The 27,403-nt window shown below is 38.4% G+C and overlaps 3 protein-coding genes across 5 annotated transcripts in view; 2 read left to right on the forward strand and 1 right to left on the reverse strand.

Moving 5' to 3' along the window:
- Positions 1-7,244: 7,244 nt before the first annotated feature.
- Positions 7,245-8,292, reverse strand: LOC126876444 (probable ribosome biogenesis protein RLP24). Its single transcript, XM_050639301.1, has 2 exons — positions 8,090-8,292; positions 7,245-7,844 (listed from the first exon to the last, which is right to left on the reverse strand). Exons 1-2 carry the CDS (start codon positions 8,168-8,170, stop codon positions 7,413-7,415), a joined length of 513 nt encoding a protein of 170 aa, XP_050495258.1. The 5' UTR covers positions 8,171-8,292; the 3' UTR covers positions 7,245-7,412.
- A 452-nt stretch (positions 8,293-8,744) lies between these two features.
- LOC126876389 (cytochrome b-c1 complex subunit Rieske, mitochondrial) lies at positions 8,745-10,165 on the forward strand. 2 transcript variants are annotated; one of them, XM_050639248.1, is made up of 5 exons: positions 8,745-8,948; positions 9,033-9,062; positions 9,325-9,477; positions 9,560-9,737; positions 9,823-10,165. In XM_050639248.1, the coding sequence occupies exons 1-5, from the start codon at positions 8,858-8,860 to the stop codon at positions 10,109-10,111; spliced, it is 741 nt and encodes a 246-aa protein (XP_050495205.1). In that variant the 5' UTR covers positions 8,745-8,857; the 3' UTR covers positions 10,112-10,165. The 2 variants fall into 2 exon arrangements, with proteins under 2 accessions (XP_050495205.1, XP_050495203.1); XM_050639246.1 differs by having other exon boundaries at positions 8,745-9,062.
- Positions 10,166-10,318: 153 nt separating this feature from the next.
- The window catches only part of LOC126876341 (zinc finger protein chinmo), a 77,241-nt gene continuing 60,156 nt past the window's right edge, over positions 10,319-27,403 (forward strand). Inside the window, exon 1 of one of the 2 annotated variants that reach the window (XM_050639180.1) lies at positions 10,319-11,051. Coding sequence is in view for 1 of the 2 variants with exons in the window: in XM_050639175.1 (XP_050495132.1) it covers positions 18,822-18,897 (76 nt within the window). In the remaining variant the exon portion in view is untranslated. Of the gene's footprint in view, positions 11,052-18,797; positions 18,898-27,403 lie in introns of those variants that run through there. The other variant, XM_050639175.1, reaches the window with a different exon arrangement.

Genomic DNA, 27,403 nt, shown 5'->3' on the forward strand with positions numbered 1-27,403 from the left:
TCTGTAAATTTAATTACGTTTTATAACATACGGTGTCTTTCATGGTTTATCAAGATCCACGAAACCATACGGACAAAAAGTCTTCGGATCGACAAAAAATCGGTTCAAAGGCGTTCGATTCTTTCGCAAGAATAAGACTCAAAAGAACCTCGAACCGCTACGCTTTGTCTTCGCGAATCAGCACTTTCGATCTGTTCCAGTTCCGAATTAAGCACGCTTTCGTTTCGTGATTCCTTGGATCGCCACGTGGTCCTGTATCCGAAAACGACACGAGGACAGTCGTAACATGTAAGTACAAATGCATCGGCTGGAAACATACGCGTGAATTCTGTCACGTAAGAACGCTAGCTCGTTGAGATCGACGCGAGGAAAAACGAGGTCTGCGTACACCGTCTCTTAGCTTGAAAGTGATTGAGAGCCTCTTCTACTGACAACTGTCGTTGTCGAGCATAAACTCGTCGTCAGACGTAATATTAGTAGCGTTAACAGTTACTTCGCTACGTCTTGTTAGAGCTATACTCGATCGCGTCACGAATATTATTTTCCTTAGGCGAACCTCCAGTTTCTAATCTCAGGTAGGTTATAGTCTCATAAACACGAGTGATTATTAAAATATAAGATATTTGGAGAACCAGCGACATGGAACGAGGAAGATCTTAAGTAGAAAATATCGTTCAATGATAGTTTGTCACGATTTTTGTTCTACTTTGAATTTCTATATTTTGAGCATATACATTTTTATATTTCGCTTTTATCATTCGCTGGCTTCACCTTTGTCAAATTAATTAACGTATTAAATTTTGTACAACGTATTTGGTGGACCAAAAATTGAATTTCTATCGATATTACTTAATAACTACTGACGTTACTCTCCAAGTTTTCGTAAGGCACTCGATATTTGTACAAGGAATTGTAGGACCTTTTCACGAATGTCCCTGTTACTCTTATGTCAATTACATTTTGAAGAAAATTTTTCTTACAAAATATACATAATACAGCCTCGTTCAATGAAAGATTACAAAACGACCTATATATAATATAATACCATACAGCATGTGGAAAATTCGTGCAAAGGCCACGCCCAAGCAAACCGATCGTACGTTAATGATTGGAATCCTTTCGCCGGATGTAAGCACCTGTATCATCCTCGTCTTCCAATGCGAATAAGCTTCATCAAGAAAGTCAGACGTCCGTAAGTCGGTGGACGAATATTTTTTTCACTACCGGAACAATGTTTCATGTTTAATGCATCGTGGCAAGCGTCGACGTATCCCACGTAGGTGAGACCATTTCGATCCTTGTTGGCGGTACACGAGCAAGCGAATCTATTCTATCGACACAATGTATGGTCGTTCGCCGTGGATCATCCGTGCTCCGTACACCTACACGTTCCAAGAGATCCGATCGACCGGTGAATTTCATTTAATCCGTTTAAAGCGTTGCCAGCCGTGCGGTGTCGTATTAAGGAAATGCATCGGTCCGTTTCTGATGCCGAATAACACACGATACACACCCGAGGACACAAATAAGGCTACTAAACCGTGCTACCAAGAACCGGCTAAAAAAGAAAACCCTATACCTGGTTGCCCTATAGCTTAGGGTCGTTTTCACACTGCCGTGAAACGATAGATAAGACTAGCCGCGCGTGATCCGTGCAATGATCTCTTAGATCGCTGTCCTTAACGGAAGTCGAAAGATTGATCGTTGTTTGCGCGAGATAGAGAAAGATTTTTGGCATGATAAAGAAGGATGGTGAAGAGATAATTTTACGTGACAGTTAAGGCAAATAATGGCAGTTGGTTGGATTATAGATATTTGTACGCTTCGTAAGTATTGGGACACCTACTAGCTTCATACGAAACTTGATAAATAATCTGAAGTATGAAAAAAGCGATTAATCGATTAGAATCTTGTATTGATGTAAGCTTGCCGTCTAATATACGTACAATGGAAAAATTTGTTAAAAATTTTTAGGAAGATTGCAGTAATGAGTAACGAGTAATGAGTATTGATTTTAACAATTGTTACATTGCATGACAGACTAACGAAATTTATGGAAAAAGCAAAGGGACAATACAGACATAAAGTGAGGACAAGATAATAATACCGTTATTCATATTTGTATTAAATAAGACAGTACAATTTTGGAAAGAAAGAATAAAATATTCCAGTTTCATGATTCTTTTTTGTTTTTTTTTTTTTTTTTTTAATTTCTGAAATATTCTATTATCCTATCAATATAGAACGTGCTGTGACAATCGATAATTCAAACAAAGTACGATCAACGTTCCAGTACTTTCTAATAACGACGATATCCAAGAAAATCTTTGAAAGCCAAGATCCAAGTCCCAACAACCTACATCACGGTATAAGCACTCGAAAAGTAATTTTCGTCACGTAGATACAAATACGTTTCCAGTTTCTCTCGCGCGTTTCGGCCGCGTGTTTAACGGGTTACCGACAGTCGTTATCTTTATTCAGGTAGCTCGTTTATTTCGTTTAATTTAATGTCGGTGATCGGGTGTCGTCGATGGATAGTCCGCCGACTGGTCAAAGTCGATTCGATCGGCCAAATCGTGGCAACGAGATGGTCTCGTGTTCGTCTGATAAGACGAACGAAACGAAGGGGGCCAGAGTTTCCAAAAGGCGCATACGCAATGACCGGTTCTCACCGATGGATTTCCAAAGGATGTAGTCTCGACGACGACAGGTGAATGTTTGACATTCCTGTCGTGGCCGTCGTCGGTTTTAGCGTTCAAGACTTTTAATTGTCGTAGCGATCAAACACGAAGCGACTACAGTCCATAAAACTAGTAGTTGAATAAATCATAGCTCTCGAGGGACCACGAATCTTCAACAATGAGAAACAAGGTGAAGAACTCGAAGTCATTGATACATGTACTACTTCCAAGCGATGTAGTCGCGTAAATTTCGAACGTTTAATTTATAGTATCGTAAAATTGAGCTTCGGTATCGGAAACAGGAGAAACAGGCAACCGTAGAAACGATCGTAAAAGGTACATCTCCGCGAATTTATGACGTGTTCCTTATCTGTAGTTGCGAGGTGTGATCCCACGTGAACAAATTGAAGACATTGGTACCGATTACGAGCGGTACGTCGATTTTACCCCGCCCTTAAATCGATCCCAGTGACGAAGTTGTTCTCTGTTTCGTGCAATTGTCCCGCCGTGTTACCACTTCGCCTATGCAAATCGCGTCGTGACGATCTGTATGCCTGATGACGCTGCGGAAAACGATACGTAGATCGAACTTTATGCCGCGGCGAAAGAAACAAGGCAAGATAAATATTTGTACGTATCGTGTCTGGCGCGGTATTTTGTTATTACACCGTTACTTATGAAAAATGGAAAGGAAAATATGAATCGATCGTTTTTTCGACAAGTTTCGGGCAAAGATCGAAGAGGTTTCGAAACTGTTGCATAAAGATTCTAACTGAAAATAATCGTATTGTAAATGAAATTCTAGAAAATTATTATAGCGTATTTGAGATAATAAATTACATGTAAATTTCTTAAGTAACTCTATACATAATAGTACATACCTACTTTTACTTATAAGGAGTAACAACAGAAAGTTTTGGGTCGAGTCGACGAGTCGAGGGCGATAGCAGTGAAAGTCGACGTGGGCCCTACCATAGTAGATTTCGGTAAATGCCGATCGGACCGCATTGTGATAACAGGCGACATCGAAATTTAATTAAACGCTCGGATTGACTAATTTACCCTTTTAGATGGACGTAGCGGAGTTTGTAAGCCTCGAACCGTTACATTTCTTTATCCGATTTAGTTCGAGCAAGTCGGGTATGTTGCTTGTTAGAAAAAATGGGCTACCTCCATAAATGAGTCGAAGCGATGAAACGAGGCATTTCACTCGTTAAGAGAATAAACGAAGAAGATTAATGACTCGGTTGAAAAATCCGCTCTGTGGTATGTCAACGCTAAACAAAAATATTGTCGTCAATCACAGTCTAATTGGAACGTATCCTATTAGCACGCATTCCTCTTACTTTCCATTAATTTTCACGGAACGACGTGTACACAGGTGATTTACATTTCGAATCTATCGGTGAGATCAGAGGGAGCGTTTCTTTCTGACGCGTATTTCGGGGACCCGTTGACGACCATTGGTCACATAAAATAATATTGTCCGACCAAATGCCTGGCTACGCCTCGGACAAACTATTTTAAGTCCAACCGTGCAGTCTCTTTGTTTATTTATGAGCGTGCTGCTTTCGTGACCTCGGCGCAAGATGTTATTACAAGGACCTTCTTGCGCGGCGCTGGAAACGATTAGGAAAAGAAGATGCGCTCCATGATACCGGTTCTGACATCATAGATTCCTTGACCTATCGTTTTTTTCTTTCGTTTTTTTTTTTTATTTGTATGTTACAAACAAATAAATGTTATCGTCGACGAGTAACCGTGTAATTCATGGTTTGTTCAATACGATATTCGCGACGAAACATTTGTACGATTGCTTGACTAATTTATTCGTGGCACAGTCTGCAGCAGATCTGAGAGCTTCGGCGATGACTTGACGAATGGTTCTAGCAACCATTTTCGATGCGAAGGAGGAAACATAGAAACGGAACGTTTCATTGGAAATTTACTCTTCTATGAACTTTTGAAAGTGATACGATTTGCAAACATTTCACGCCACTGTCCTTCATGTTTCACGTCTAGTCACCATTTCGTTGCCCGCTATTTTACTCTATATGTACTACACATTGCTACGATAAATCAGTGAGAATGCTGATCGAGAATGATCAGTTGGCATCCACTATACATACTCTGAATGCAAAGAATTAATATTAATAACACTGGAAGTGTTTTCTTTGCTCGTGGTAATCTTTGTATCATACAAAGAAATTCATGAATGGAACGCATGCAGGCAGCACTTGATCGATCAATCACACGGCAGAATTATTCGCATCCGTACGAATGAGAATGTATTTTTGGTCCAAGCTACCGTCAAGAAAAAAGGAATCGCCGAGACAAAACAACGAACGATAGTTTAACCCCACGAAAATCGTAATTGCAATTCGTCGCACGAGTAGCTCGCGTTTCGACCACCGTGTCGTGTGTTTCCTCAGTAAACACGGCTACAATATTGCGTGTGGTCGAAAACACTTTTTCGCGGGCGAAACGACCGACAAATCTGTCCCGGAGGACCCTCCAAAAATTCCTCGAAAGCAGTATGTGGCCCATTATCTACGCGTTTCTTTTCAATTTTAGTCCCTCGTGCGTCGTACTGTTGCGAACCTTTAAGTGGATCATCGTATTATACGTATTATATGAAGACAGTCCCCGTGTTTCTTTCGGATATTGTCACTATAATTAATCTCGTAACCGAAGAAAGAACGAGTGGAATTTGTCTACACGTTGTGTAGCAAAGTGACGCAAGATCGAGTCGAGCACTTCTAGTACTCGAAAAAAATGATTAATCACCTTATATGACGAGCAGAATGTGCGTGATAAAAAAAAAAAGAAAGAAACACGAATTCATGGAATTTCGTCGTGAATCAACCCGCAAAACACGATGCTTGTTTTTAGATATCCCTTTTCCTTTTTTCAATCTCGTGATGTCTATGTGATGAATGGAGGAATGTGGGTCACATAGCTGTTCGTTCTCTTGATTTAATATAATTTTGCGTGGACGAAGTTACAAGTGTCCCTAAAAATAAAGTATACTCGTAAAAAAGAATTTGAAAATACTTTAACTTCTCTTTTTCAAGAATAACTGACAAGCTGATATTGCCATAATTTCTCTACTAACGTATTTATGTTGGTATTTATATCAAGCAAATACGAAAAATTAGAATTTTAAGTTACTTAAACTAAGGCAAGAACAGATATAAACGAAATCAGATATCAAATGTAATTGAAATGTAGAACGGCAAACAACGTTATATTTTGCTATGTACATGATACAAGTAAAAATAAAATTATTTTAATCTCGAAGATCTTCTCGAATAACCTATGCCCTACAAGATGGAACAGCCTGTCGAGATGATTATTTATCAACTATTACATCTCTTCCAAACATCAAATACATAATTAATACAAAAGTAACTTAACGAACGTTCATAAACCGATTGACGTTCCATTAGCATGAAATGTTCGAGTTCACGTTGGCCAAGGCTAGAGCAAATACGGTCGGCACGAATCAAAGGATAGACCTCCAAAAAGATTGGCCATGGTAGCTTTGTCAGGCGGAAGAAATCTGCAAGCTCATGCCCTTGAAAATCCTTTCTTGCCGCATAACTCGAGTGGTCCTGTATCGGTCTCTCTCTCGACTTGCGTATACTCGCACACCTTGTACGCTGCTCTTCTGTTGTTGTAACACATTTCGTCCGCGGCAAACAACACCCCGCGGTTTACCTGGTAATTGCTGGAAACACCGGTCGAGTGTTTACAGTGTCATCGAGGTGCGGTGGTCACACCTTGCCGCATACGACCACTTGGAAACCACGTTTTCTTCACCTGGGACCTGCCACGGTCGAACACCTTCTCGAGGGTCAGCAAACTATTCGAAAGCTCGCTCTAACGGCGTTTTGCGCTTCAAAGAACCATAGATCAATGTGATTGATGACTTTGTTTGCAATCTTTTACGTGATTATTAGTGTATTGTCAGTGGCATAATGTTTAGGGAATTGTAGGTTCAACACATTCACGGTGTAGTACCAAAGAGGTATACTTGCAATTGGGTAAGACATTAATTATTAAATTTCACATCATAAATGCCGTCATATGTAACGCAATTATTAAACATTTATTTCCTATAAGAAGTTAAGAATATATATGTTTTGTATCTGATATCAGAAATGTAAGAAATCTTGACAATAAAGAAATATGTAATTATTTATTTTCTGAATCTTGCTAGGTCCTCTCGTAGTTGTTGACTTTATCGCCTTCGACGATTAAGTTCAATATAATTGCTATATTCGCCGTAGTAAATCGCAGAGGGCGTAAGAAACACTGATTTTTTTCGCGGTCGGTATTTCAGAACACTTTCATATATCAATATTTCAGAATTCTCACAAAATTTTTGAGCGTTCTAAGTTTCCAAATTATTTAGTACTTTTAATGAATTACTCATAACAATTAAATTAATAACTTAGATTAACTTAGATGAACAATGCCATTACTAGTACTTAATTTGATATTAGTTTTGTTTATAATTCTTACACAAATATATAATTATGTTGTACTATAAAAAACGAATTTTACATAAATAATTGTTTATTTTGAACAAAGTTTTCTTTTATCCACAATCTTCCTAATACATGTATAATGTAATAAGTTTAGTTGTACACTTTTATGTAAATTATTCCAAATTAAATTATTTCATCTTGTTGTGTTATGAATATAATCATCGTATAATAAACAAAACTAATTCACTTCCATTTCTTGTTGTTCTTGTTCGTCATTAGATTCCTGCATCTCTTCTTGTTCAGTTTGTTCTAGTTTCTTTCTTTCTTTTAATCCTGCAGCAGGTGATTTTATGAGTGATAAATCACGTTGAACTTCTTTAATATCTCTTTCTTGTTCTAATTCACGTCCTTTACGTAATCGTTGCATTATGTGTAGATTTTGTCTCTTCTGTTTGATAGTATCTACTTTTTTCATCGCATCAATTGCATTCTGCCATAATTCTCTATTATATTTAAGTGGAATATTTCTTCTTTTTTCGAATTCAAATGATGGGTCCACTGCCAAGTCCTTGCCAACTGTTTTCCTGTATGCTTTTGTCCATTTGACTTTCCTTGGATTTTTCTTTTTCTTAAATGCAGCATGGCACTTTGACCGACAAAATTTGAATATCTATAATATAGATAGAATATGACATGAAAAAATGCATAAATTGTAATATTTATAACATAATTTATAACAATTATCAATTGTCCACATATTGCACAAAAACTTATTGTTATTAAATATAAAAACAAAGTTGTATCTAAATGTCCACATAACCTAAAAGTCACCAAAAGGTAGTAGTTTTAAACAATTCTTCTAAAATCATAGAAGATAATGTAAATATTATGACGAATATGTATAAAAATTCTCACCTTACAATCATTTCTTACAAACTGGATTCCATGTCCGGGATAAATCCGGGACGAACAAAAATAACATGTTTCTATACGCATGTTGCATGCGCTTGTGAAACCTTAGACAATCCAAACAATATAGGCGCTTTAAATTAGTAGTTATGCCATCTATGAACCATTGTATGCATCATTGTCATATTTTGTAAAAGAATTTTCCAAATGTACAACTTTTAAACGTATATAACTATGTGTATGATTAAAGCGGTACAAAGAATATCTACGAAATATAGACAATAATGTAGTCAAAGTAACATATATTTTAAAGCTTGCTTTTACCATCATATCATTAGATAATTCTATAAAATAATACGTATTAAAATCTTCACAAATAGTAATATTTTTTATTGATATTGATATACCTCACTATGTATGTAAATATATGCCATAGCAGATCATAGCTTATTGTGTTAGAAAGGGAGAACTAAATATTAGAATCAAATTTAACTACAATATGTGTAAATTATGAATATATAATCTAATTTATATTCATTTCAAGTTTGTTAAAAGATTAGTTGCTGAAAGTTAAGTTTCGCGATTAATTACATAGCTCAATCAGCGACAAGGTATGCATCTGGTTCAATACGTTATAGCGCGACATCTATTAATTACACGGAAAATTTTCCACGAAAGTTGCAGAGTGGAGACCTCTAAGAACGTAGTTCTTCGGATTTTACTTGGTGTTCGATGAAGTTGTCTCGTTTGGACGTTCGTGCGTAATTAACAAAAATGAATGTTGTAGCGAAATCAACGAGCCTCGCTCCACTTTTAAGGTCGACGACTGTCATTTCAAATGGAATGCAACCAGTATCTGGAAAGGGTATCGTACAAAAATCAAAAGTCGTCACTAAACCTGTCGTCAATCGAATGCTCGTTCAAAGTTTGTACGAATCTCTTATTACAGGAGCTCTACGTGTCAGTTCAGGAATTGGAGGTATGAGGCTTTTATTTAAACATTAATTTATTAGATTTCGTGTATAAACAAAATATACTCTTAGATATTTCGATTATATAATCGTATGGCGTATGCGGTACGTGTCTCGAAGATTATTACTGTACCAATGTATTAGTTTATTACAAATGTTGAACAAATATTTTTCCTATTTTAAGATATTGAAATATACTATTTTTATCTTTAATATCCTATTTTATACTCGATGTAGGAAACAGTATTATCAATGAATTGATTTTTATAGCGAGTTTACTAGCAACACAGAGGAGGCTGGCGCATACTGATATTCAATGGCCAGATTTCACTGATTATCGTCATAATGCTGTAAAAGATCCAAAGGTTTCAAGCAAACATTCTGCTGCTAGTCGCAAATCATTTACGTATCTTGTAACAGCTAGTAAGTATACCTTTTAATCTTCTTTGCATTATTCTGGTTCAATAATTAATTAAAAATCAATATTTATTGATTTATCATATAGCAACTGGGATTTGTGCCGTTTATAGTGCAAAAACAGTTGTGCATAATTTAGTAGCTTCTATGAGCGCTGCAGGTGATGTACTTGCTTTAGCAAAGATTGAAGTTAAACTCGACAGTATTCCTGAAGGAAAGAATGCTGTTTTCAAATGGCGTGGAAAGCCTCTGTTTGTACGACATAGGTAAATATTACTAAACATGATTGCATATTTCTCTTCTAATTCCATTTATCTAAATTGAATGACTTTTGTTTTAAAATGATAATAGATCACAGAAAGAGATTGATCGAGAGGCACAGGTAGATGTTGCATCTCTTCGAGATCCACAAGTAGACACAGATCGTACACGAGATCCAAAGTGGTTGGTAGTTTTGGGTGTATGTACGCATTTAGGATGTGTTCCAATTGCAAATGCTGGTGATTTTGGTGGTTACTATTGCCCTTGCCATGGCTCTCATTACGATGCCAGTGGAAGGATTAGGAAAGGTCCAGCTCCTCTAAATTTGGAAATACCACCTTATGAGTTTGTTGAGGGAAATGTATTAGTTGTTGGTTAATGTATTAATATATGTAGTGAAATAATATCATAATTTATATGAGGTTTTCTCAGATCCACTTGGTAATTATTTCGAAATTCTTTACCGAGGATATTATTAATTTAATTAATAATATCTTCTATGGTTAAGTATCACTGTATTAAAATGTTATAAATTATGGTCAAGCTGTACAAATAAAAAGTTGAGCTTAACCAAAATACAACTTGTCCGTATTCTTTATTCACGGTTAACGTTTATTAATTTTATCGATGTAGTATTTTAAACAATCCTACAGTTATATATAACTTTACCATAATGAAAAATAATATGTTATCTTGCTTTATAATTATTTTGATGATTTATATGTAGAATCTACTATTATGTTTTATTTCAACTGTAAAGCAAAATTATTATGTAAGGTTATCGTAGTACAGTGCTGGCGTACGTAAATTTCGTAACAGCACTACATTCTATATTAGAAACATCTTGAAAATCAAATGAATGGTCTTCCTTCCACAAGGCGGCGCCACTAATTCCGGACCAAATTTTCATTTTCAATGCGTGACAAGGGCGTCTATACGACCGACAATCTGCCGGCCGATTCTCTGTTTTCAGTCGCCTTCGCTGCTGGCAGCGTACGGACGGAAGAGTTGAAAATTTTTCGCGAAAATCGGTTATCTTTCATACATTGTCATCTTTTCACCGTCATTCTATATGATGATCCAAAAATCCTTAACCCTGCAACGAGTGATTTCTGCGATCTGACATTTAAAATAAGAACGGAAATGTTTTGTTAAAAATGAGATTTTTTCTTGCGTGGAACCGGCGTTTAGTGATACGTCGTGAAAGAGTTAGAAACTAATAATTGTTTAACGACACGAAGCGAAAGTGACATTTGGAAAGTTCAGGAAAGGAAGAATAGCAAAAAGGCGGGAGACGGATGCGTGGAACACCGCTTTTTGTAAGCTCTTATTTATTTTACCCGATATCTATGCTATTGCATTCTTATTCCGTTTTTTCCTATATAATATATGGTCATTTTAATATACGTTTGGTATATATTATGTTATACCATGTGTTATATCATAGCAAATCGTAAAAGTTTGGAACAATAACATAATATGCATAAACAATCTTTTAAACAAAACTTTTAAAGTAGAGCTCGTTTTCTTATTTTATTTTCAAATATTCACCTACAATGTTATATGTAATTAAATTGTAATATTATAAATCTGCAGTATAAGAAATCTCTTTCTGGAATATACATAGGAATATCTTGTCGCTATCGTTATATTAGTACTGTACATTTCAATATTAAAATTCTATTAAAATTAAAATACTTCCAAATCATCTTCGACTTAATCTTGTTTTGATATCACTAAAAAATTTGTTCAGCTCAAACAAAGTATAGAAAGATTGCTACTAATTTGAGTTTTATGATGAGATTTTCTTTAAAACGTTGAAACTCTTTTCATTTGTTCAAATAATAATAAGATCGATAAATAAAAATTTAAGGGCCATAAGACGGTTAAAATATACAATTATATTAGTATCATAAATATCGCACGATTCTATTTCAAATATGATTAATATTATAATAAAATATGAAACTTAACGTCGAATAATTCCTAACGTAATCGATAACCGATCGTTGCTTGAATGGATTTCAGTACACAATTTCTCGTCGCACAAATTGACCCTTACGACAACCTAGAACAATTGTTTTCGTAACCTTAACGGCGGCATATGTTTGTGTTTCTGCATGTTTGGCTCCGCCCGGTACGATGACTTCTGTACATTCGAATCATACTTTGCATTTTGCTAACGGTTCGAATAGGAGTCTTATAGTTTTTGCGACACCACTTGCGTGCCTTTCAGTTCTTGTAAACAAAGACGAGATTATGATTCATGATCGTTCGAAATTTCGGCCATTATGCTAAGGTCGGCCCTGCATATCGGAAGCTAGATTCGTTACTCGATTCTACATACATATATCGTGTCTTATATGTATTTCTATATATTTTTCTTATTATAAATAATTAAAATTTAATTATTGATTCGCGAGTGATAACTCGAAATTGAAATCGACGCTATTTGGGACACCTCTGCTTCAACAATCGGTGAGAAGTTGATAAGATTCATTTAATATTTCTAATCCATAAAATATATATCGTATTACTAATCGCTCAGATTATATCTGAAATATGTTATACTCTAAATTAATATTACAAGTACTAGAGTGATGACTAATATGTAATTTTTCATAGAAACTTTATTTATTTATAATATTGCACTTTTGAAGTTCTGTAACTTGTTCTATGAGTTGTTTGCTTCCTTTTGTCATATCTTTTCATATATTTTATATTTTGTTTCGTTCGATACAAGTCGGTATTTCTAATATTAAACAAAATTGCATAGTCTTTGTAGTCGTACAATCTTTGAATTTTAGACTCTGCCTAATTTAGATATATACACATAAAATTTCACCGTCTCTCGAAATTTCAACAAGCAAAATTCTGTTACATGTAATATTCGCTTGCGTGTAGAATTTCTACCTCGGTTTTCCCGCGCACACACAAAGGCTACACTTGGCACGTATTCTTATTTTCCAATGAAGCGTTACTTTTATCAAGTTTTATTTCATTTTCATAGTATCAAATTATTGTAGCCATATGAAAGTACTACCAAATGGTACGAAATTTAATATATTCGGAAGTAATTAGGTAATTTACTACGGTAGAACACCATTTATCTAAACTCCACTTATTCAAAGGAAATTTTAGTTAGTGCTCGACTAATGGTTGAATTCATCTATTTGAACGTGAGCAATTATGTGAACAATTACCTGAAAAATAATACCCAATGGGGAATACCCATCCCGATAAGTCCAAGAAAATGATCTTTTGCTGTGTGTAAATAATACAATAAATATCGCTTGTAACCAGTTTATAATACACGTCTCTACATTCAAAATGCTGTCCCTGCTAATCCCATCGTAAACTGCCCCTCCGAGAAAATCGTATTTTTCGGTTGCCTCTAGTTAATTACCCATCTTAATGACATAGGACCTGGTTTCACCAACAAAGGCCGTAAAGTCGTTGTTGCTCGCTAGTTCCGTGCACTTTGTTATTCAACCTTCGGAAGGCAGTGTCTCTCTATGTCGATCAGGTTTACTGTTTGCAAAGCCGATGGCTAACCCTCCAGGATATTGAATATGCGGAGGATTCGTACTCTTACATGGAGTATAGTTACAAGTGCAAAGCCGCGGCTACCGGACTTTTCAGGTCGCTGCAACCCCATTTCCTCACCCTTCTGCCCCCCCCCCTGTGTGTGCCTTCCTCTTCTCTTTTTTTATTTTTTTCTTTTTTCTTCATTCTGCGCCTCCGTATAAGCTGCACGGTGTGCGCGTTCTCGCATTCTAATTCTTTATGCAGCCGGCCAAGGAAATTCACAGTAGGAATGCACGGAAGGGAGGTTGCAAAATCCAGTTCCCCCTTTTTCTTCTTCTTCTTTTTTCTTCTCCTTTTTCCTTCCCTCTTTAAACCAAGTGAAAGAGAGAGAGTGAACGTTTTGTGCCCTGCATTCAACTATCGGGACGCACTCGGGCGTGCGCATGTGTGCACACACGTAGCCACACTACGTTACTTAGCCACGTGTTCGTGTTTGTGTGCGCGGGCTAGGGAAAGCGCGCGAGAGCGTTCGTTCGTTGGTAGGTGCGTGCGCGCTTCCGAAAGTGAGTGGGACACGCGGGCCTTCACGCTGAAGGAGAAGAATCAATAGATGTGCGTTGCATCTTGCCCCTCTTGTCCCCTTTTTCGGCTACCCCGCGCGCACCCCTTCTTCCTCGACAACCACTGACTCGACCTTCGCACGAGAGAGCGCCCGCTTCTCCACGATACGCTTCTGTCTTCCAAAATCATCCCTCCTTTTCCATACGCCCTTTCCAGTGATGCAGTTCAATGCGTACTTTTTTCTCCTTTTTTGTTCGTCGTTCAGAGAGATTTCTTGTTTTCGAGGAAATTGATTCGGTGAATCATTTTATTTCGCTGGGGTAGAATGCTTAGGTGTTTTTGTTTTTTGGGGGAAGGTGGTGTTGTGGTTCGGGGTTTGCTCCAATTTTTTTAGATATAGATTTAGATAGTAACAAAGATAGGAATTTTAAAATTGCGTTGGCCTGTAAATTAATTGTATATGATTTGGTAGATCGATAGTTCGTTGAAATTTGATATTTTGTATATTTTTATGAATTAGGAAGCACATCGTTCAAAGGGGGAAACGATGGTAAGATAAGACGCTTTAATGCTTAGACACGTACATAGCTTTGTGCGTATCCGTCTTTTAATCTTAAAATTTTCCAGAATTATTTTCGCACAGAGCGTAATGGAAACACTGTCGATTTTAATCTCCCAAATGAAAGATAAAAATATTGTATATTCCTTCGAAATTAATTTTCATTTTCAAGCTTAATTTATTGTAATCCCTTATAATTTCTCGAAGATCGCGTTTTCGACGGTGGAATCAGCTGTACGTATGAGAAAGTCTCAACGATTTCGTTAACGTCGTTGATCGATTTTGCACATCGTTTGTCCTTCCCAGGTCTTATGACTATTCTAGCTTCTGTCATATAAATGATTTTATCGGGCTGAAATTCGACGCGTAAATCTAGATACAGAGGCGGATAAACGCCGTATATGCCAGCAAAATAGAGTGACTCGAACCGTATGGATGAATCGTGAGTTTAACGTCGACACTAGCCGGTTACATCGATTAGAAGTACAAATACCTGTCCGTGTAGCAACCGTCCTCTTGGCCGTATACCACTGAATTATTTAAATGAGGAATCGTCGTTTAATGATGCTCGTGTCGCTTCCCTTTTCCCTTCTATTTAGTTATTCACACTGTGTATTTTCTTTGCATATAGCGTCTTGTACGTGTTTTTACTAGTTGGATATATTATTCATTTTTATGATATATTTTATTATATTTATAAAGAAGATATAACTTTCTAAGATAATAGAACAACATGGAATGATTTATAGATTTGATGAATATAATTTTTATTGAAAGAAAACACAGTTTTTTAAAAATAATTGAGTGCCATAGAATAATCTAGAGGTAAATGTTCTAATATTTTCTAATTAATGATTAATAATAATTCATTAATTAAGTTATAGTGATCTACAAAATAAATTTTCCATTCGGTAGAACTAACTGCACTATGCGTTGAGGGGGACACGAAAAACTTTCAAAAATTTATTTAATAAATAATAGATGAAAATTTGAAACAGTATTCGTCGCATCGTTCTTCGTTTCTGCAATCGTTGCAGTTGAATGCACCGCAGAACGCATAGTAACGCACGTGTACCAACGTATCCGCGTATTTATTGATCTATCTGCTGGCGTTTATCTGTGTATCGCAGTCCTCAAGTTCGGAGGGTTGCACAGGGTGCAACCTTTAACGCGTGTACACGTACACACATAAGTCCAGCAACAGGGTTTCTACCACAACCCTTGGCGCGAATCTCCTAGATGAAACTAGTTTACGAACAGCTTTACCCATTTCGCATTATATACCTATTCGTCTTCGTTCATTCTCCAAATCTTTCTTCAACGACCCCATTATACCTCTTAAACCCACAAAAAAGGGAAAGAATTAAAAAGATCTTTAAAAGTAAAAGCCAACGATCCAAAAAGCAACAGTCGAGGTATCAACTTCGTGATTTATCGTTGGATCGTAGATGGCCACAGGTATTCACAATAGAATATTTAATATCGAAATATACGTGTATGTTATATTTATTTAATTTACGCACTAAAAATTATCATCAACCATTCTTATCGCGTCCATATAATAACTTATAGTATATAACAAAATATACAAAACAAAATATGATAATTCAACGCAAGATAAAATTTGAAATCGAGTATTCCAACACAATAATACCAGTTGAGGGTTGAAAGTTGCATTTTACATTGAGAAGATGAGCGAACAGGAAAAATACAAACTGAAACAGGACCTCGGAAAAAATCCGTAACGACGTAGACGGGCGCGAGTAATCGTAATCGCGCGTAGCGTAGGCGAATTCTAGAAACGAAGGTAGTACACGAAGAAAGGGTGAATGGGTTAATCCGGAGAGAGAAGAAAAGACAAAGAGAGAAAGGGAGGCACAGGTGAAAGTGAAGCGAAGGTGGTCGAGTTAGAGCGATGTTTGGGAGGGTGAAAGGAGGTTAATGATTAGTTCTTCCGAGGTCGGGGGCTGTTGCCGGGTGCAGGTTGCCTGGCTCTCTTCAGACCGCCCCCCTTTAACCCTCCGCTGCCCCCGAGGACATCGCCCCTCTCGTCCCTCTGGCACCCTCCCGGTTTTTCGCCCTTCAATCCCCTCCGTACTCGCCGATTCTGCCAACCTCCAAAATTTCAGACCCTACCACCGACGCAGCTCTACGCATACCGTGGGGGTGTGAGAGCTTGCAAGGTTGTTCTCCCCTCCACGTTGTTGCCGCTATCTTCAGGAACGTAGGCAGCTAGGGCGCGCGGAATTTCTCGTTGGCACGCGTCCGAAAAATTTTTCTATCGGCTCGCTCGTCTCCTCTCGTACAATGCAGATCGCGCTGGATCGTTCTTGACTAAGGACGAAAAATCTCCAGGGGATTCCGGTATGCGAAACAATGCCTTAATTATCGAGCGATCTCAGCTATTCGAACCATGGGATGAAATAGGGGGTCACAATGTAGTACGCTTTGGACGCCCGTTTCCTGCGTTCGTTAAATTTTAATTGTTAGGGATACGGTGGTCATTGGTCCCATTTTTGAGTTGGAAGGTCCTATGGTTACGTTTTAACTAAATCTTGGGTTAGGCGTTTATTTCCATTTGAACTTATGAATTTGTGTTTGATTTTATATTATTTGGTAATTTAGGACGTGGTTATGGTATTGTTTAGAGAGAGTGGAACGAATAATTAGTCTATTACTGTTCCAATCTATAAAGTATTTAAATTCATCCAATGTTCTGTGAAAGTTAAGGTACATTGTATACGTGTCTTTAATACTTTGCCAATTCCATAAACAGACCAGGTTTTTCTAATTAATCTTATTCATATTATTATAATTTGACAAATGAAAATGGGAATTATATGTTTTTTTTTTTTACTATTTAATTTATGGTGCGACAATAGATTTATACAGAAACGAATGACGTAACGAAAGGAAACGTCAGCCAGTCAGGAAATATTTCATTTCTCATCCCTCTATCTCGAACGCAATGAAGACGCATACGCAACGACGGACAGTCGTAATTAATGCGTTGACGCCAGAAACTGTCGACCCGTGAAGCAAATGCTCTCTCTGTCACCTGGCTAATCTGACTAACAGATACCGCTCGAAATACGCATCTCATACATCGGTCTTCACGGTTGAAACGATTGAAAAATACCTATGAGCGTATCTCGACTTTATCGGCATACATCATCCGACCGTAAACAGATTTCCAGCACCGATAGAGATTTCGATTCGATACTTTGTAACAAACTTGCATCTGTCGGTTAAGTTTCTCCTCACAATCAGATACCGACGATTCGGTATACCTTAACACTATAGTTTTACGCCATTCTCACGTCAAACGCTAACAAAATATGATTTTTGCTCCATTTACAGAAAAATTTCATGCCATACGATTCTATTTATTTGGAGAAAATTTTAGTTTTTTAAATGTAAAAATTATAATAGGGAAAATTAGTGGAATACCATTATATGAATTCCAATTACATAAATTTGTAAGTCGAAATATTTGAAGAACATAAAGGTAATAATAATTTATGAAATATGCAAATAGCTTAATAAATATCTATAGTGTGCGCTACTAGTTAACGCTCTCTAGTTGGCGCTAGTGTCTCGTCAGCGATCATCAAAGTCGTAAGCCCAAAACTTCACCGTCCAATCACTTTCTTTCTTTCTGATTCGTACAGCGACGAATCAGAACGATCAGAATCCGAGTCTCCAACGAAGCACATCCATAGTTGTCAACAAATGTCGCTAGGTCGTCTATTGCATAGCAACGGTGTGTTTTTCGTCGATTCGACGCTTGGTCGTTTCGTTCCATCCTCTTTTTTTTTCGTCCGGTAGCGCGCTAGCGAAATTATCTTATCGATTCAGGGAAAGAGAACCTTTGGTCGACTTGCTCGCCAATGGTGAACGCGGCAAACGTGTTCATCGAAAAGCATATACCTACATGGTAGTATAGAGAAAGAGAGACAGACGAGAACACTATAGAAAGAACGACAAAAAAGGACGAGAAACGGAAAGCAAAGGAAAGTAGAGGAAAAAAGTTGATCGCTGCTCGCCCTTTGCAACGTCAGCCCTGGCTGAGCCTCGTAGCAGGCCGAGTACTTTCTAGCGAAAGTGATGGCTGTGGCTGGCCGGTTGCTTGCGTAGGAAAACCGACTCCGGGGGTGGTTGTGCGTCGCTCGACGTTGGAGGCGGTTGTTCCTCCACCTTGAACGCGAAGCGCTCGAGGTGGTCGCGGGTGGGGTGGTTAGTAGCTGAGGCGGGGGTGGATCGGCCAGTTGGAGGGTACGGTGGAGCGAAGGGGGTATCGGTAACCTTGCAACCCTCTTGCGTACACGGAGGAAGGGGAAGTGACAGGAATCCCGGGAGGAGCGGTGGGTTATGGGTTGAAGGCAGTCGGGGGTGCAGCCGCACGGGGCGGCAGTGACGGGCGTGACGTAGTCGGAGGAGGATGTACGCCCCTGTCGGCGAGGGCCACGGCAACCAACAACCATCCCTGGTCAATTCATGGTGGCTTCATCCGCCAGGTACACCGTGTTCTCCTCTTCATATTGTTTCGCGCGCTCTGTTTAGGTGACACGTATTTGCCTGAATATTTTAATACTTTGAAATTTTCGGGGAAATCTGTCTTTCGGCGAGATCAACTGCCACGATCGACAGATCGGAAATCGTACAAAGTACGTATTCATAATCGAACGAACGGTTAGTTTACTTTTTCGCGACTTGCGTTTTGTGACATAAAATCGCGCGTATTTACGGTGGTTAGTGGTGATCCTTATCGATCGTGATCGGTTATATTGGTTATATTTTGGAGTCTCATTGAACGATCGTCAATATGTTTTTTATGATTTGTGGGTGATAGGTACGTGGTATGATAGAGGGTCTGCACTTTCGTAACGTTGATTCTTAGATGGCGAAGAGCGTCTTTCCTCAGTATGCTACCTGTTGGGAAATGTTAGAAGTCGTATACCTGTAAGATATGTTTTTGTATTCTTCGATTGCCAACCTACTTTTATCTATACAGTTTTATATATTTGCCGCTTCGCGTTTCGATCAAAACTTATGAAATACGAATCTTTTATCTTTAAGAGAATAACGTTTAAATTCGATATTTTTAACACGGTTTTCAAATTCTCAAATTCTTCAGATAGCAGAATATTTAAATCAACGTACGTTTCAATGAAGTTCGAGAACTCTATCGTTTTTCACGTTGAAAATTCATTCCAAATTACTTTGTCACGAGTTTCTCCTGCCAACTACCTACATATTTATACTTTCTCGTTTGACTAGCTTTTAAAGTTCCACTCCATGCATTCTCATTAACCGTTAAGTTCGGTAAACGAATCGTTTCATGCGCGTTTTACGTTGAATCACCGTTATTTACATTTACAGTGCTTGAACGACTCTCGTTCCCTTTGTTTTAATCTTATGCAGCGCATGCACGTGCTACGTGCACCTCTCGTGCATGCGTATGCAGTCCGTATAACGGTGTCCAACGCGGAACTATGTTCGTTTAGTTCGGTTCTTTAAATTATAAAAGAACAATCATGCAAAGTTCCATTTCCTCCACTTAATGTCCCTTTGCTACGATTCTCTGTGTCCAAAAAACTGTCTGACTGTTATATACGTAGTTGTTCCGCCTGAAACTGGCCATCTCCCTAACGACTTTCCTTCGAGAAACGTATCGCCAGGCATTTGTTTTACAGCAAAAAGAGAAATTGTTCCTCTGGGACCTTTTCACGTTTTTTATTCTTTCTTCTGATTTTTGATGGCGTGTCGCAATAAATAATGGCAGATGCTTTTCTTTCGCCTGGATACATTGGCCTCGTTCTATGTTTTGTTTGTGAGAGAAAGTTTTCGGATAGGGTTTGTAGAATTATTGTTGCTTCTGTTATACACGGTTAATTAAGATATTTAAGATATTTAGTTTTTGCGTTAAACATATCGAGTAGTAGTGAACAAATTGGTATCTCCAAATACTCGTATTTCGTCTTACTTTTCATCAGTTAAAAGGTCTACACACACGATTGCTTGATTTTATACAACGAAAGTAAATATATTCTTTCATATATTCTCATAATTTACGTAATTGCACCCTATATAAATTTGTAGAAGAGAAACGTAAAGCACGAGCTTTTTGTTACATCGTTTTCCAGGATATCTTCTCGTTTATGAAAGTAGCTTGTTAAAAAAATTCCAGGATTCCATCATACTAATTAGTCATTCTCTCTTTCGTTGCAAGGGACATTGCACGCACATGCACGTATCTATATTTTTTCAGAGAGAATTAATCACTCGCAGGAAGTTCGTAAAAATTTCATAGTTCGATTCATCCAATCTTGAGCAGCTTATTTTATTTTTATTTAATTTAGAAGACATTAAAGCGAAGTAGTGAGAAATATTTACGTAAAAATATTCATTACATGTATTCGATATGTTTCGCGTAAAAATATTTATCTAAAAATACGTATTTGGACGATGAAAGAGAATCTAAAAATTGAAAACGATATTCTGGAAATTGGAGCAGAGGCTAGAAATTATGTTTAAAAGGTAAAATAAACACGCTTATAGTAGGGAAAAGACATCAAACAGTGGAAGGAAAATCGTAGACGTCTGTTGGTAGTCGAATTCATGTCAGACTCGTCGTCGTCTTAGAGAACGAAATCCTATCGCTGAAGGCTGTTTGCTCCTTGTTTCCCCGCTGGATTCCCGCGTGAACCGTGAAATTCTCGGTCGTGGATCGCACCAATTTCGTCTTCACGCGTTTCGCCTTGTACGGAACGTTCTACGCTCGATTTCGTCACCGTTTCCCGCGTCCTCGTGGCACCAATTCTCGCGCTTCACGCCTTCGTGAAGCGGCAAACAGCGGTGAAATACGCGGCTGTCGCATCGATAGGCAGATTGGCACGTGTCATCGATTCCTGCACGTGCAACCCTTTAGTTCTGTTCAATTTGCCGATCGAAATGTTTTCAGCTACGAAATTTTGGTTAATTGGAAATTGAAGTTTAGGATCCTACTTTTACTATGTAAATCTATCTATATAAAATTATAAAAGATCTTTTATCTATATAAAACATTATAAAAAATTGCCTCTTAATTTTATTTTAATGTTTTTGTTCGTAAAGGACTTATTAAATTCGTTTAAGCTTAAAGCTAATATCGCGTTAGTTCTTTAATTGTATTATTCGATCCTTTGAATGTGCCGGGTTGTCGGATGCACTGGTGGCATATGCTTCGTTAAAGTCGCATGAATAACCACCGAAACACTTATCTTAATTGCGTTGCCGACAAAATAAATTGTTACCGGTATACATATCAAGATCAGGTCCCTGCATCGATTTGTAGGAACCGTCAGACAGTCTCCGGGAGCTTGTTGTCGATGAAGAAACACCTGCTCTCGTACGTTAATGAAATTTCTCGTTTGTTCATTTGCCTCTATCTATTTTACTTCTGCTCTTCTGTTCCTTGCGAATTCTTCCGACAATATAGCAAATTTCGTAATTTCTGTTAAATGATTCTTCGTTGTTACCGTATGTATCTCATGGATGTTACAGTTGGAGACTTGTGGAGAAAGGACACGATGCGTCACATTCTCTATTTTTCGTGTAAGAACAGTTCTAAGATACGATACTTTGTCAACCAGTCACGTATTACGAAAACTGTCTTCTTATAAAAGCAAGTTACGTGGCTCCTTTAAAAAATATTTGCATCAAAATTATTGATTCGTCGAATCTCTTAGACAATACCGATTTCAAAAGCGTTCATCATAGTATTTTACATGACAGGTATGTTGTTAGTCTCTTCATAAAACTTCGCCCATTTGTCATCTATATCTAGCAGGTTCACGTATCTTTCACTCGAATTAGTTGCTCCTCTTTTTAGCTGCATTATACGTACGTATATTAGAGTACATCAGTCTAACCACCAAACAACATAAAAATCAGAGAATCAACAAAATTGTACTCGTCACATTTTACCGCCGTAATCTTCGATCGAAACGATCGATGTAATTCATGGGTTCGCGAACAACGTAGCGATTATTTGCTTTTTCCCCCGCGAACTTCTTCTCGTCAAGCGTTTCTTCTTCGTATTATGAGTATACGTTTGCATTTTTAGGCCGAAATTTTCATCAGACGGGAACCCTTCCTCTGCATTTTCCCTACCCTTCGGCAATTATTACCGGGATTCAGGATTCACGCAAATCTCGTCTTTCTCTCTTTCTCGTTTTATCTTCCGTTCGGGGGCGGAAGCTTCTGGAGAGTCATTGGATAAGGGGGAAACAGTGCTGCGGTAGGAATCGCTGGCTGCAGTATTGACTATACTTCACGGCCAGCTCTTTCGTAGAATACTAGAATGTATTTTCTACAACGTTATCGCCCTTCATGCTATGCCACGTCGCTTCCGCCTCTGACGCAACCGCTGCCTCGCTGCTCCCGAGCCTCCTCGAATTTCGATGGGGCGAATGCGCAGGAATGGCAAACGCCTAATTGCGTTTTTCGCTGGTTTGCTGTTTGATACAGAGACGTCAGAATCGCAATCCGTTTCTTTGTCGAGTGATCGAGTTTTCTCGAGGGTTTAATCTGCATTTCATACGTCGTATGCATAGTTGCACAGGATGTGTATTTTTCTGAACAATTAGTATACTTTTGTTGATTAATCTTTCGATTTCGGTAATGGAAGGTGTAATATGATGTGGATTGGTTTTATTAACTTAATTTTCCTTTATATGAAAAGGCAAGTGAGATAGATTTCGAAGTTGCAACTGTTATTGTCCGGATAAAACGAAGAATACGTGAAATAAATCTATTATTTGAAGAATAATGAAACGATAAGAACATTATTTGTTATGCAAAATTCTCCGTCTTAATAATAATAATAATCATCCACTTTTTCAATCGTACAAACTGAAAATTAGATATACATACGATTAGATATATTTCAGGCTGCGACTTTTTCAATGAAATCTCTTTCAACGTACGATACCTTACGGCATAAAACAATCGCGCACTGGATAAGGAAAGAAACATATTGTAATTTCGTTAACGCTCAATAACGTCTTCTAAACAACTCTCTCCGAATAATACCTTTCTTCTCGACGAGATATTCGTTTCCAAAGAAAATGTACATCCTTGGCTGAAGTAACCCGTGCCTTTGACCGAACCTTGCCGCTAGTTAATAGAATAGGTTATCAAAGCAGTGCCACGTTCTCATACCTATTGAACACAACCGAGAGCAGCAGGGCCTTTAATTGAATCGGCGAAATAATTCAGTTACTAGCTACACAGCGTAATGCACTAATGCAGTTTTCTGTCTGAGAGAAAAACAACGGTAATTTGAACGTAGGAATAGCCGCCTGGAGAATCACCCCCATTATCGTTCACGCGAATGTTTTTGCTCTTGAAAATGTGATTTTTGCCGGATAACTGCGTTTCAGCTAGTTTTAACAACTTTGTGGAATATTAAAAAAATCTTTTTGCTGACTAAGTTTATTCGTGAATTCTCGAAAATTAGAAGTAATTCTTTGAAAGATTTTGACGTTGTCGACAATTAGAATTTTCGTACGATATATATATTAGGAAGTTATCGAAGCTTAAAGTTCTCTGAATTATTAGAACAAAACATGAGTACTCCGGAACACTTGTCGAGAGACTGAAATAATTCAGAGAACTTTTAGCTTCGTAATGAATAAGTTTAGGGCATACGTATGTTAGTATTTTTATGTAGAGCGCAAGGAACTGCATCGATTGATGCAGTCAAAAATGTAGGTTTCCGTTTTTAAAGAAAGTGCTGTTGTATCTTTCTGATGCACCGATGCACAAAAGTGCATAAAATTAGTTGCATATTATGCGCCGCCTGATACCATTTAACTTTCACTTATGACATCTTCTTCTATCCTAACCGTTTTGGAGATGTACAGCCTGTTCCAGTTGCGTGGTACACCCTGTATATATATGTACACATTGCTTTTTACAACGTCAATAGATATTTCGTAAAGGATGTTAGACTATTGGTATCGCGGTTGAAAATGCGATATTTGTAGATTTTACATTATTGCGATGCATGTGTGTTGTGCTCGTACAAGATCAAAGCAGAATTCATCATCTACGTATGTATAATTCGATCGATGGCCAATATAACCACTTATTATCGACGACATAAAAATGCACTTTGTCATTGTCAGCAGCGCAATAAGCAATTGCCCGTCACAATCATTCCCGCGTCAATTTCGCGTATTTTTCGCGATCATTCGCAATGGAATGTATCTTGGCCGAAGTGAAGGCTATAAAACAGCCATATAACTCCAACGAAACGCCAATTCCGCTCTCAAGAAACGCTTCTAATGCCATTACAACGGAGCCCGGTTTTCACGATCTTATTGTGCGCGACAGAACCGTCAACTCCGATAGTCGACGTTAATTGGATCTTTGATACATTTTCCAAGAATCATCAACCGAGAACACTCGGCATTGTCTTCTTCCACGAACACCATATCTGAAATTTTCTGCTCCAACCTACTTCATTCTCAATTTTCAATTCTCCAACTACCCTTAACGCTCCTCTCAACTACTGCTTCAGTCAAAGGGGTGACTTTTCAACGATTCGAGCAAAGGAACAAAAACCAACTAAAAATCGATCAAAATCAAATAACTTTTAGAGACTGTAAGCTGTAAATTCGTAATGACGAACTTCTCCATCTTTTTGAAGTGTGAACATCACACGAAAAATTGCTTGCGATAAGTACAATTTTGTTAATTGTTTTAGAAGAATTTGTTTGACCCAACCAAAGCTATTATTGTGAATACGAACGATATTTTAATACCTTCGATCTTTTAACGTCTTTCGATATCTTAATATAGTATAAGCATTGGAAAATACATTACTTGTTGCCTCGAAATTGAACATAAGTGATACAATGTTGATAACACCAGATTAATTGACTTAAATTATTGAATTTTAAAGCCTGTAAAAAACAGATAATGAGACTTATCGTGTTGTCCTACAATCTTCGTACGAAACCTATACTTTTCTCTACCAACAAATATAATTTAAGCTTTATTACCACGGGTCCTCAATTACCAAAACGAAAAAAAAGAAGAGATCCATACAACGCAACGCGTCTCGTCTGCAGGCCAGAATCGGTGACATAATACGCGTCGCCATAAGAGTACCGCCGAATTACTCGCCCGCGCACACACTATCATATATACATACTACATACACGTACACACAGATGAAGTAGTACGTATACGAACGCCGGCTGGCTAGCGCGAAATCAGCGCTGGTGTTACGCGCTCGCATACCAGCTCGCGGAACCCGCGCCGCGGTTGTGCGCGTGCGCCGTGTAAACTGCGTGTGCGCTGCAGCGCGCACTCACCCCCCGCCACCCCGTGTGCACACGCCCGTGTTGCAGCGCGTCGCGCAAGCGTGCGCGTGTGCGTGCGCGTATCGAGGCATTGTGTGCGTGTCCAGGGGCGCGCGTGCGGCCCCGCAGCGACCTTGAGCCTCCTCGGTCCTCCTGTAAGCCTCTCCCTCTATCCACCTCCAATCCCCCACCCCACGCACTATATCTCCCTCCCCTATCACCGTTGCCGCAATTTCTCTCTCCCTCTCTCTCTCTTTCTCTCTTTTTCTCTCTTTCACCTACGCTCGCTCACTCCCACCCCCTCCCTTTCGCTTTCCTTTGCTCCGAGCGCCACGCAGTTAGCGATGGACTCGAGACACGTTCGGAATTGATTGACCGAGTCCGTCGAGTTTTTCTGGTTACTTTGAGAAGAGTTCGATATTGCTAGGAGAATTTTGTGTGGTTTCGGAGTTTGAGCTTGTTTGATGAGGTTAGGCTTGTATCGAAGGTTCGGGGTAGGTGGAGGTTTAATGTATTGTAGAAATATGATTGGGCAAGTTTTCGGTGGTCTGGACCCTCTTGCACGATTAAACTAATATTGTTAGCGAAATTTTACGAGTCGCAAGTTACAAGTTAACGGTCGCAAGCAGAGTCTTTCGTATTACAGTGACAGATTCGATAATGAATTTTAGAAATGAGTTTGACGGTCGACCAGTCGTCCGATTGTTACGTGTGAAATTACAAAATTATAGAATAATCGGCTGTAACCTATAACTTGTAACTCAATAGAATCTGTTGCTTTTCAATCGCGTCATTGAAATACAGAAACGATATACAGCTTTCATCCATTCAGCATGTTATATGAACCGTTCAGAAGCCACATCAGGTCAACTTCATAAATTATGAAATACTATTACACTGGTCTTTCAAGCTTATCTTAGAACTTAACATTCTTTACGCGATCTTCTCGCCATGAATGAACTTATGCAAATACGTAATATTAATCTTCACTTAATAAAAGCACTGATCTCACGTGACAAATATTATAATTATATATAAACTTGCGTCTCAATTTATCAAAATTAAATTTCCCTTCTTTCACCATTTTCAAGCTGGAACAACGTTCCGAACAGCCCCGATATTCGTATAGGGAAATTGTTTGGAAACTCGTGGCAGAAAACTCGATGGCCATCGCTAAGCGCCACGCAGCAATGCCTCGAGCGGCTGAATTTCCATCTACCTTCTCTCTCGCTCGCCCTTTCCCCACTCGTTTTCATACCCCTTCCTTTCATTACTCTCTGCTGTTACGTCCGCCTCTGTCCCTCTCGATGGCTCTATGACAGTTTCTCTCTCTTGTCTCCCCACGACTCCTACGCTTTTTCCCCCCTTTACCCTTCTATCCTCTCACGAGGCTCGACGCCTCTTGCACGCACGCAATGCCAGAGCAGGGAGTGCACACTAAATTTTGGCGGACCAGGAACGTATATAGCCTCGCTCCGCGATGGTGTCATCCTATGGGCGTGGGTTTCATAAATTATCCCCTCGGTGGTGTTTTGACGAACGATGGCAGATAAGAATCTTTGACGTTCTTTATGAGGTTTTGTCACTCCCCTGAATGAAAACCTCGAAACTAGCTGTATACGATTCATTTTCACGCCAACGTTAAAATATTAGCTGTGTTCTATCTTGA

Source organism: Bombus huntii, chromosome 2 (assembly GCF_024542735.1).
Source record: "Bombus huntii isolate Logan2020A chromosome 2, iyBomHunt1.1, whole genome shotgun sequence".
Classification (NCBI taxonomy): domain Eukaryota; kingdom Metazoa; phylum Arthropoda; class Insecta; order Hymenoptera; family Apidae; genus Bombus; species Bombus huntii.

Bases quoted from the DNA above. Each gene is read 5' to 3' on its own strand.
- LOC126876389 (XM_050639246.1), top strand. From the start codon at position 8,858: ATGAATGTTGTAGCGAAATCAACGAGCCTCGCTCCACTTTTAAGGTCG. The intron at 9,063-9,324 runs GTATGAGGCTTT...TGATTTTTATAG, and splicing joins TGTCAGTTCAGGAATTGGAG to CGAGTTTACTAGCAACACAG. The intron at 9,478-9,559 runs GTAAGTATACCT...TTTATCATATAG, and splicing joins TACGTATCTTGTAACAGCTA to CAACTGGGATTTGTGCCGTT.
- LOC126876444 (XM_050639301.1), bottom strand. From the start codon at position 8,170: ATGCGTATAGAAACATGTTATTTTTGTTCGTCCCGGATTTATCCCGGA. The intron at 7,845-8,089 runs GTGAGAATTTTT...TCTATATTATAG, and splicing joins TTGTAAGAAATGATTGTAAG to ATATTCAAATTTTGTCGGTC.